Source organism: Eptatretus burgeri, chromosome 3 (genome assembly GCF_056783735.1).
Source record: "Eptatretus burgeri isolate ZD-2024b chromosome 3, Ebu_testis_v1, whole genome shotgun sequence".
Taxonomy (NCBI): domain Eukaryota; kingdom Metazoa; phylum Chordata; class Myxini; order Myxiniformes; family Myxinidae; genus Eptatretus; species Eptatretus burgeri.
Window position 1 is genome coordinate 8,192,026 of NC_140963.1, and position 12,500 is coordinate 8,204,525.

General features: G+C 41.9%; 1 protein-coding gene across 1 annotated transcript in view; it reads left to right on the forward strand.

The window, feature by feature from the left end:
• Window positions 1-12,500, forward strand: part of LOC147029366 (polyunsaturated fatty acid 5-lipoxygenase-like) — a 79,702-nt gene that overhangs the window by 32,443 nt on the left and 34,759 nt on the right. The window contains exons 5-6 of the mRNA XM_085872368.1: window positions 446-568; window positions 10,733-10,839. Coding sequence (XP_085728494.1) covers window positions 446-568; window positions 10,733-10,839 — 230 coding nt within the window. The remainder of the gene's footprint in view (window positions 1-445; window positions 569-10,732; window positions 10,840-12,500) is intronic.

Below are 12,500 nucleotides of genomic sequence, written 5' to 3' on the forward strand. Positions count from 1 at the left end.
CTGCCTGCACCTTCTTAACACCATAATAATTATATTACTTCAGATAAATCCATGAGTTTATCTAATTCATCTCACTGGAGGAGGGGGCGGAAGAGTGAAGAAGAGAACAGTGGGGGTAGACACAAGGACATCACCAGCATTTTTATAGGTAAGAGAATTGGGGGGGGGGGCTGCAAGTTTCGTTATAAATAAACACAGACAGCACATTTGCTTTTTGAGGAGATACTCTCACAGACATCAAAATCACTACACAGGGATACAATCACCCATGCATGTGGTATCTATTGCCAATCCCACCCTTCTTCCCTCATGTTCCCACAAACAAACATGATCCATGACTTTGAATACCTTTTTGATGTCTGGGTTAATAGTCCTGTAATAATTCATATTGGGAATGTTTGTTTTTTTAAATGCAAAATGCCCATCTCCTGTGTCTTTATAATAGGTGGGATGTGTGGGAGCCTGATCAACCGTTAACTATCATGGCTAAGACGACCAAAGATCTTCCACGTGAGGTCCGCTGCCCAGATGAACACCGACTGGACCGGAACGTTGGACTGCAGCAGCTGTAAGTTACATTTTTTATTTAAAGCTTTGACGACAAACTTTAAACTAAACTCTGCATGAATTAACCATTTTCTCTTTATTTTCTCGTGGCCATCCAAATTGTTTTTTTTTTGGTTGTTTTTTGAAGAGAGAATGATCTTCAACTGCAACTGTTTCATACAAACCCAGGTGAAAGAGGATGACAGTATAAGATGTATTAGTACTTCAAATTTAACCCAGTCTTTTGTTTAAAATTACAAAAATGCACACTCATTCATGTATTTGCCCATTTGTCCGAAAGTGCTGTTAACCAATGATCATCATCGCACCATTTCTGTTTCAATGCATGTGCTAAAAATCAAGATGGCAGGAAGTGAGATCACAAAAAGGGTGCAACAGTAAATAATTTTAAAATTGTCTTAAAATTAAAATATTTAGCCTGGTTATATTTACTGGCAGAGTACCCGCCCTTCGGGCGATCTTGTTCTCACCATGCAACACGTTGTTCTGTTGCATACCTTAATCTGGGCAGTGTACAGGCAAACAAAAATAACCCGGGTTACATGCATGAATCAAAAACATACCTACTGCTTATAATTCAAAACACCTCGTGACACTGGAAAACATGGGGACAGGAATACTGTCCTGTAAATGGTGGAGACTTGTAATACCCTCCCCCACCTTGAGGCGACACAAATGGAAGACCAAATCAGTACAGTCCTGCATTTGAGTAATCAGAAGGAACCCGAACAAGCAAAAAACAAAGATGAAGTCATCAGGAGGAACCTGGATAGGATTCACATTTCAGCTGCGACTCCTCTGCCCTCAAACCCATTCAGGTACAGCCAAGTGAGCCTTATTCAAAAAAATTCAAAATTCAAAAAAATATATATACATATATTGTTTATATCAAAAAGAACCAAGATCAAAAATATTAAATAACTCTGGCTGCCATACCACGTGTCCGATCAAGTTGCAATTTAGAACATGTATTCCCCATCACGATGAGATCATAATTATGAAGCTTCATGTCGGTGACTAAGAGAAAACATTATTTAATATTTTTCTTCAATCCGCCATGGCTGCCAAACTGTGTCACCTATCAATTATTCCTTAAACTTGTACACCCAAGGCTTGGGGAACATTTGTCTGGTTTCTCCTCGATATATCCAGCCATTCTGGAGAAGATTTTTTTATAGGTTTTGGGTAAATCCGATCTGGCTGCCAAACCATGTGACCGATGACATCATATATGTGAACCTTTTGTTCCTCATGGATAGGTTATCACACGTATAAAGTTTCTCCTTGATCTGTTCAGCCTCTTTAGAGAGGATGTTTGAAGGTTTAAAAAAAACCAAAAAATTATATGGCTGCCGAATCATGTGACCGATGACGTCATTAATTTTTTTTGTCGGTGCACCATTTTATCCTGAGATGACCCTCAAAAATTTTTCATACTGATCAGATGTAGCGTTATTCATATGTAATTTTGACGTCTTAACGAAGGTACCTATGATGTATTTAAAAAAAAAACACTTATGGCCCATGAGGAGTACTTGCCGTGTGTAATTTCAATCTTTTCCTTGGTGTGGTTTCAGAGATACAGAGGTCCAAAGTTTTTCAGTTTTTCCAACATGGCTGCTACACCACGTGACCTATGACGTCATAATTATCAATAATACATTCTACATGCCTAGTCATTGCTGTGATAAATTCCTCTCAATCCGCTTACTGGTTGCAGAGAAAAACTCAAGTTCTGTGTGGCCAAACAAACAAACAAACAGATCCAAATGCAATACCCTCTCCTCGACGAGGGTAATGAACAAAGGCACTCCTTCTGATGGTACCAACCAATTGTCTATATACACCTCCACAATCCTGTTGGAGCTCTGCTCCACCTGGCCTGTCAATCTGGTTGTATTGTTTTTTGAAAATGTTTCAACTTCCTCTTGCTTCCATGTTGAACAATCTATTGTACACCGTCCTTCCCTACTACATCTTTAGGAAAGTGCTGCATAACGTCATCACTGGGCGCCGAAGGCAACCGCGATGACCTGTGCCACCAAAAAGGCGTACTCCGTTTTCACTCCATTTGTTTGTTTTCTTGTTGTACACCACTCCTTTTCAATTCCATGTTCAGCGATTCATGACGTCATTGCCAGGCAACGAAGGGAGGGAGTATTCAGTTTTTACTCCATTGTTACTTGGAAAAATTTATTTATATTTTTGACAAGTATGGTGTTCACCTCCGTTTGTTTGTGTGTTTCTTATCTGCTCACCTCCAGCCCAAACAGCTCAACCGATCATTCTGAAATTTTCAGAGATTAATGCCACCTACCCTGTGACAGTCTCACCTTCAAGTGTCATAAAATTTGATCAAAGGAAAAGGTTTAAATAGGCCAATCAGCCAATTGGAGCCAAATTTTCTAAAATCTTCACATTTCATCCAATTGACTTGAAATTTGAACAGGATTTGCACAGTAGGTCAATGAATTCAACCACTTATTACTTTTGAGATTATGCTCTGTCAAAAGGTCAACATAGGCCATAAGGTCAACCCAAAATAGGCCAATTTTTTTAATTGTTTCTAAAATTGTCAATTTTCATCCAATTGACTTTGTAAGACCATTTGCATATCAGGTCACTGAATTCAACCACCTACTAATTTTGGGATAAACTTAGGCCAAAAGGCCAAATTGGACAAATTTTCTAAAATCCTCAGTTTTCATCTGATTGACTTGACATCTGAAGACCATTTGCATACGAGGTCGCTGAACTCAACCACCTATTAATTTTGAGGTCAATATAGGCCAGATTTCGAAAATCCTCAATTTTCATACGATTAACTTGAAATTTGAAGATTATTTTCATGTCAGGTTGCTGAATTCAACTACCAATTAATTTTACGGTCAAAAGGTCAACACATACCTAATTTTTAAAATTGATAGATAGGGCCAAAAACGAAATATATCACTATATCTCAAAAAGTTGTGGATGAATAATGACAAAACAAGTGGATGAGTTGAATGGGTGATGAGAACAAGTGATTGGATTTTGGTTCGGATCCAGCCCATCAGTGGGATACAAAACCTGAACTGTTCCACCTGGCAGAGGTGCCATCCTACAATGTGCTGTTTTGCCAAGTTGTCACTCTATGAGTGATTTTTCATTTGTTTGTTTGTTTCTCCGGGCGATATCTCAGCCATCCTTTGAGCTCGGAAGCTGAAATTTTGGGACAAACGTGAAGATGTGCTTTGGCAAAAACATTATTTTTATTTCATGATTTATCAATTGATTGATTAAGAACTTAATTATTATTTATTTATGATTTATTTTCTTTCACATTTGGGCAACATCTCAAGCACTTTTTGAGCACTGAAGCTGATATTTGGACATGACAGTGAACAAGTGATTTGGCTATAAAGGATATCTTTGATTGATTAATGAAGTAATCGATTAATTCATTTTTTTATGAATTACTTGATTTTCAAAAAGTTAGATTCGGATGAAACGGTGATGGTTTTGGTATGCTATTAGTCAATTGATGAAGAAATTAATTGTTTTATTATTACGATTTCGCTCTTTTGATTTCGCTCTAACCTGACAGATCTCTCCAGACAGGTTGCTACTGACAAACCAGACATAATCTGCTTTACAGAAACTTTCCTCTTTCAAGACGTCTCAGACTCCGATCTTTCCCTGGTTTCTCCCTCCTCCGGTATGATAGACCTGAGCCTCGTCCTGGCCGGTGGAGTTGCTCTCTTTATCAAGAACTCTATTCCCCATTCACCATGCAACACCCTCACTCCACCACACCCACAGGAAAACCTCTGGTTACAGCTTCCCTCCACTCCCACCTCTTGTTGATATGTGTGTTGTATCAATCACCAAACAGTGATGAATCCATTTACATTTCACTTGCTGAAAACATGGACGAACTTCTTTCCACTCATCCAAACTCCCTCTTCCTCATATGGGGTGACTTCAATTGTCATCACACCAGTTCGCTGCGTGTGAGTACCTCTCACCTATCATAGCACTTCAGCAAATGATTTCTGTGACTATTTGGGACTTGCACAATCTGTCAATTTCTCGACCTGGATATCAGTCAATGGTACATCATCTCTTTTGGATTTGGAAATGAATTTTCATCAATGATCTCTGATTTTCTGGAAAATCCTCTTTTTGTTTTTGCTGATAATTCCACCATCTGCCGTACCATCTCTTGTCCCTCAGATTAGCAGGCAGCAGTTGGGATCCTGGGGTTCTGAGTTCAAGCCCCATCGGCTGCTGAATTAATACACCAGGGGGTTGACTCAGCCTGTCATCCTTCCAAGGTCGGCGAAATGAGTACCAGTTCCAGTGTGTGTACTGGTAGAGGGGCACTGCATCAGCGACATTCGCGCTTCAAGAAATGATAGCTACCCCGGCAGCTAAGCTGCCATACGACCACCACCACCAGGCAGCAGCCTCTTCACTTTCTGCAGACTTGGATAAAATCACAAGCTGGTCAAACACATGAAACATGTCTTTCAATCTTGACAAGTGTCACCCTCTCACTCTGTCTTTCCGAAAGGACCATCTGGAAAACCTCACCATCTACTTTCTCAACTCTCCTCTTGAAGTTCTGTCTCTCAAACTCTTGGGTCTCACTATCTGTCATGATCTTTCCTGGCAAAGCCACATTTCCAAGCAGGCCTCCAAAGCCAGTCGCCAACTGCGCCTCTTCCATCGTGCAAGGTCCTTCCTTGGCAAACCTGAGCTCGAAACCACATGCAAACCACTTTCATCTGCAGCTTCATGGAGTACTGGTCCTCCCCTGGGCTGGTGCTCCTGCCTCATACTCAGCTTGGCTTCACATTGTGGAAGCCAAGGATTTTAGGATAATTGGTATCTCCCGCAATGAAGCCGAGTCTGGGTCTTTCACTCTCTCACCACAGACAGTTCAGTGAGTTTTCTGCTTTCGACCGACTCCTCTCCAGCCTTGCACCCCCTGTTGTCTGTGATCGGTCCCCCTCATATTTTTGCAGGGCGCTCAAGGTCTGCTAGCAAGCCGTTTTCTGGTGAAACTGCCCAAATCAAGAATCACTGCTCACTTTCACTCTTTCAATCCTCTTTTTTTCCCACCTCCAGAACAATCTTCCACCCTCTCTTCAATCCCACTCTTCCCTGCAGATCTTTAAAACAGCTGTTCACTCCATCTCATGTCTTTCCCCATCCAAAACCATGCTCTTTTCCACCCCCGTTAACCCAACCCAAACCCTCCCTTTCAAATTTCCTGTTTTCTTTCCTGAAAGTCCCTGTAGTGTCCATCTTGTTTATCTCATGTACCTTGCCCCCATCCCTCTCCCTTCCACAGATCTGATGTTCTAATTCCTTGCTGTTGTTGTGCTTCCCTCTCTCTTCCCCCTCTTGTCTGCTGCTCTCTTTGTTATATGTTCTGTATGTTAGCTTTTTATGATCCTCAACTCGGTATTCAAAAAAAATAACCATGAACAAATTACAAATCCCTGATCGCACCTATAAAGGGAATTGTTTCAGCTGTACAGCTGCACCCTCAGCCAATTTTGCTACCCTGTAACTCTCTGCTGCAAACTAAATAAGAAGAAGAATGGGTGATCAAGAAAATAGGGTTTCCAGAGCATCTGATAAACCATCTATACCATACTATAAAATGGAATCTGTATTTTGTTACCCTGTGCACACGAAGGGAAAAGTGGGGTTCAGCAATCAGTTCATGTCCGTCCGTCCATGTTATCAGTTTATCATTGTCAGTTTATAATTGAGTAACATCTTATTTAAATTTAATGGGCTATTTTGAACACGAATTTGAACATGAGTGGGAAGACGAGTCTATTGTTTTGCCGTACTTTGTCTCTGAATTCAACTTGATCGCACATGTGCAGAGAGGAGTGAGAGAATACTTTCACTCTGTCGACCTGAGTGAAACAAAATGGAAAATCATTCCAAGTAGGAAACTTACTTCTTTATTTTTGGATGTTGTAATGGACATAAACAGGCACGAATAACTAATGTAACATGTTTGACAGGGTGATTTCATAAACGCTGGAGAAAATGGTGGTGGTAGAACCCATAATTATTTATTTATACACTTTTAAACCTTTATTTAAATTGAATTGGTTATTTTAACACTCCTAACTCAAATCGCCTTCATAATACTTCCAAGAACCGTTTAATATATTCATTATATGGCATTAGAGGAGGTGGCATGTGAGGGGGTACAGTTGGGGGTCAAGAAGAAGCCTTCAGAAGGCCATGGACATCTGTGGTCATCAATAATGCCTCAATCTCCTAAACTGCAACTCAACGCGTCTTATTGCAATGTATAAGGTGATGTATTAGACTGCTAAAGTAGTGGAGTTTTGCAGGGAAAAAAAAACCATGCTTGAGAAAATGTGTTGCAGGCAGAGGGAGAAGATTTTCAATTATTCCATATGTCAGATACGAGCTGTCTGGTCGAACTACTTTTATCACTGATTTGGCATTGGTATTACGTCGTTGCTCACGCAAGATCGTTTATGAGTACCACATGTTTTTTCTGTTTTCGCTCCCTGACATTCCTCTTCAAAATGTATGTATGAATGCAGATGAAGTGGCAAAACATCTCCTGGAGACTGATAATGATGATCATGATTATTACTGATGATCATGATCATGTTCAATAAATCGTTGCATGATCTGGCACAGTAGAATATTCTGTTCACAATGCAAGAGTGTAAATATTTTCGACGATAATTCTCTTCGTGGCAAAGTCTGGTCCACCAAGCATACTGGACGAGTATACTCATAGAAAGCTGTCAACATGAAAAAAAAACTAAAAAAAAAACTAAAAAAAAACTTTAACACCAGCAAGTCTGGCATTTCACTCGAGAAGATTGGCAGGGACTGCAAGCAGCCATCTCTCTTTTGGATTAGTGTTCCATATCTACGACCCCTGATGTTAACTCAGCCTTGGAATTCTTTCACAGAAATCTGCTCTCTGTAATGCACAGATTCATCCCATCTCGTCTTCAATTATTCTGCCCTTCTTCCTGCCCATGGTACACTGAATTATGTGGTGCAGCATTTGCTCTGAAACAACTTGCCTTCTTTTCCTGGAAGGCAAATCCTACCAAAGGCAATCTCCGTTCATTCGAAAAAGTCCTCAGCAAGTGTGTGTACATTCTCAGGAGAGTCAGAAAACAACATCTGTCCAACCTTAAGAATGAACTTTCTAACTTGTCTCCATCCTCTAAAACCTGGTGGCACCTTGTTAAGTCTGTCTCTGGAGTATGCTAACCTTCCATCCCTTCCCTCTTTAAGAATGGCACCACAGCCGACTTTGCTCGTGAGAAGGCTGAATGAATCAATTCTGTGTTTGCTTTCAAATCTTCTATCCCCAACCCCTCAATCTCAGTCCCCATTCTTCCCTGTCATACACAACTGTTCCTGGACTCTGTCTTTTGCACCTGAAAAGGTGGAGAAGGATCTTTCAACCCTCGACTGACTCTGACTCTGCTACTGGACTGCACGGCATCAGTTCATGTGTCCCAGAAAACCTATTCAGCTGATCTTGTGCATCCTTCCTCTGCCCTTTTCACCCTGTCACTTATGCTGGGTCATCTTCCATCGGCTTGTAAATCCACCAACATCACTAAAAAATCACCAACGTCACAACCTAAAAAGGTACAAAAACTGATGCATTCAACTGCAGATCTATCGGCTTACTTCCAATCATCAGCAAGGTCATGGAATCCATCATCACAGTTAATATGAAACGCTTCCTTTTCACCAAAAACCTCATCTCAGATCACCAAATTCGTTCAGACCAGGTCACTCCACCTTGTACATGCTGCTTCTACTCACCCAGCAATGGATGGGAGGCCCTCAATATCTGACATGAGATCAGGGCCATCTCTCTGGATATATCTCGTGCTTTCGATACAGCCTGGCATCCTGCCTTACTCTCCAAATCTCTGCCTATGGCATCGAAGGCCAACTTAACACATGGCTTACTGACTTCTTCAATGAGCCATGATCTTTCTTGGGCAAACCACATTTCAAAGTTGGCTTCCAAAGTCAACCGCCAATTGGGCATCCTCCATCGTACAACGTCCTTCCTTGGCACACCTGAACTCCGAGTCATGTACAAGGCCTTCATCCACAGCTTGATGGAGTACTGCTCTCCTTTCTGTGCTGGCTCCACTGTCTCACATCTTGCTTAGCTTGATGCCGTGGAAACCAAGGCTTTCAAGACTATTGGAATCTTCTTCGATAAAGCTGAGTCTATGGGTCTATCATTTCACCATCACAGACAGGTTAGTGGTCTCTCTGTCTCGGATCATTGCTCGCCTCCACTCATTTGTTCCTTTTTTCCCCACCTTTTGAATCAACTTCAACATCCTCTTCAATCTTATTCTTCCCTCCAGGTCCTCAAGAAAGCTGCTCACCACCATCTCAGATTGTCCTCAATCTAAAAACCATGATAGTGTTTTTACCCTTGTTAACCCACCATAAATCCCTCCTTATAATTTTCCAGTTTTCCCTCCTTGGACTTTCCTTCTTTGTCTATCTTGTCCACCCCATGCATACATGTTTTGCATCCTGTTTTTGTCTTACATCCAGATCCGTCCAATATATAAGCTCTTCCATGAGCCTCGACAATGTTTTCAAACAAAAATAATCCAACCACATTTTACATGTTGGCTAAGGGTACCCCAAGTATGGTTCCTGTCTCGGTCATATTTCTGGGGGAGGGGGTTCAGAGTGGGTGAAAGACCCCCAATTATCTCCACGTAAATGTGTATCAACTTGTGGTGTTCAGTATTCCACGTCTCACATTTCTAAAGTTTTAATAATTTGATAATTATACATTATGGTGATGTTGAACTCTGAGTGAGAATAATTTGAAATTTCCAATATGTTTCATTTCACTCATTTTAAGTGGAGGTTCAAACCAAATCATCCAACACTGAGCTTCGCAGAGAAACGGAAGTTATTTTTGCTCATGCCATATATAATCAGCAAAGATGGTTGATTAAGGTGATATTAGCTGACTTCCATGCAGATGGAAGATGACTTCAGGCAAATTCGAGTGAATAGAGCAGAATGTTTGTGAAGTACAACATGTTATCTTTTAATTAAATATCTCAGCAAAGCGATGGGTACTTTTGATATTTCATGTATAAATGGAACATGACTTCGCCCAAGACTGTCTTGAGGCACAATTCTGTTCGGAGCTACATGATGATGTGAGTGTTGGAAGTCAGTTAGCCAATAAAGGTGGTGGCTCTTCCGCAAGGGGTTGGGGGGGGGTGGGTGGAGGAGAGGACAGTTGAGGAGAATGCCAGCCATTGTTCCATGCCGAAGGTGTGTCCAGAGACACAGCCCTGACATCTTGCTTCACATTCATAATCTCCATTCATTGCTGAGAGAGAATCATCAGCATAGTAATGTAACAGGATTATAGGACAAGCAATGCAGTTTCGTGACAGAGAAAAGGGAAGAAATGGGAGGTAAAGGATAAGAAGTGAGGGAAGAGCTGAGAGAACGGAAAAGTTTTTAATCAACCTTGTCCAGCTGGATGGAAGAAGTTGAGAGGGGAGAAGTATTTTTCGCTTTTAATAATTTTGTGTTTTTATTTTTTCACCTTGAATGTGAGGAGGTTGGTAAAAGAGACAGGGAAACAGTGACTTTAGAAGAGCAAAGGAGGAAAGAGAAGTTTAAAGGGTTGACGAGTGAGGCCTCTATTTTACACAGGGTTACACAGTCAGGACTCAGACATTAAATTAACACAGAAGCACAAAGTAAATGCATGGGAAGGCACTAAAACGACCAGTGGGATGATTACCAGTAACGTCGACAACATTTTAACGAGACAAATCTGGAGCAGTATCCTAAGATTTGCATGTCACTCATGAAGCAGAAGTGTGTGTGTGTGTGTGTGTGTGTGTGTGTGTGTGTGTGTGTGTGTGTGTGTGTGTGTGTGTGTGTGTGTGTGTGTGTGTGTGTGTGTGTGTGTGTGTGTGTGTGTGTGTGTGTGTGTGTGTGTGTGTGTGTGTGTGTGTGTGTGTGTGTATATATGTGTCAGTCACACAGCTGGAAGCAGAAGGTTCCAGTATCACTTAGGTTTGCAAGAAAGACTATTTTTGGAATGATCCATCCTTTTTTCTTCTTCACTTTACAGGATAAAGAAGATGCGAGTTTCTCAGTTGATAAATGACAAGAGCAAGTCCTGGAAGGATTTTTCAGAGATTACCAAGTTGTACAAGCAACATGTCACAGACATCTCTGGCAAGTTTGCAAACACGGTCACCACAACCTGTCAATCGGTGCACTGATGTATTTGTGGAGTGAACATCCTTTTGGACTGTAAGTTGTTTAAACCCCTCAACTGTTGGTCTATAAGATGATAAGTAACTGAATCCAAAAGGACGTTCATGGCAGTGCAGGATAAACATTATGGGGCACTTCATTGTTCTGATGATTTATTTATATATATATATATATATATATATATATATATATATATATATATATATATATATATATATATATATATATATATATATATATATATATATATATATTGTTACGGCTATGGAAATTCACAGAACACCATATAGGTCCTCAGTTCAGTTCTGCTGATAAGTGCGTGTTCAGTTAGATATCCCCCACCGTTGTCTAATGGGAATTATTCCTGTCACCGGGGCTGTGATCTTTGAGTTAGCCGTTTTTCTTTTACTATCGTTATTTTGGACCAACCGCCATTACTACCACCACAAAGCGCCACCAACCACAACAACCACAATCACCACAACCACCTTCTCATCAACTGCCAACATCCCCACAGACAACAAACAGCCGCCTTCACAACAACCACCTTAACCACCACCGCCCAACCACACCACCCTCACTACCACCACAAAACGCCAGACACGCCACCATAACGCCAACCACACCACCACCGCATTTCCACCTCACCACGGTTGCGAGAAGCCTGGCATTCATCGGGGGAGAACTGACGACAGCCTCACCCCTCCCCCCAACGACAAACAAGTGCGGAAAAGGAAGCAATGATCGCCTACAGAAGTACTCAACGAAAAACCCCGATTCAGTAAGGAAAACGCCCTGCTTCTGGAGGCTTTGCACGCGTGCTGGAAGGGAGGGGGAGAGGGGGAGGGGCAAGGGCCGTGGAGATAAAAGCGAGCGCTGAATACAGCGAAGTGTGTGTGTGTCGAGGAGAACCGAGTGGTGGGTCGTCGAGGAGAAGCAAGTGGAGAGGTGAGTGGAAGTTAGTCGGTGAGGAGCTGGAGAGGGTCCAAGAGGGACGCCCAAGCAAGTCACCATAAGGGTGGGGGTAACCTGCGGCGGCTTCTTGGAGATCCTTCGGTCAACCAAGCTCCTTGGACATAAAGACCCCAAGGGGTCCAGTCTGACCCCCTTGTCTTTGAGGGGGTCTTTTTCTTGCTTTTATTTGTGTGGAAGTTGTGGCGCCGTGTCCCGTTAAGTAGAGAAACTGTATAAGTGACTGTACATGATTAGTTATAGATGGTATTATCTCTTTCCTTTGCATTGTGTTTGGCTATATAACTGCATGCATGTTTCACCAATTTATTGCTTGATTGTTGTGTTGTTGTTCGTCTTTCAGCTGCTCCCGTTAGGGGTTGCCACAGCGGATCATCCGTTGTTATCCGCATACTGATTTGGCATAGGTTTTACGCCCGATGCCCTTCGTGACGAAACCCTGGTCGCCTCTTAAGACACACGGTTAAGGATTGGGTTTCGCCATGATTCCAGGATGCCCTACACCCTCTCATAGTGCGGCCCAGCGCAGAGCTCCCATCCTCAAGTGATCCTCCAATCCAAGCCTCCGAGTAGCCGGATTATAGGCGCACACCACTACGCCCGGTTTTTATTGCTTGATTGTATACGTGTGAAGTAATGAATGGTGT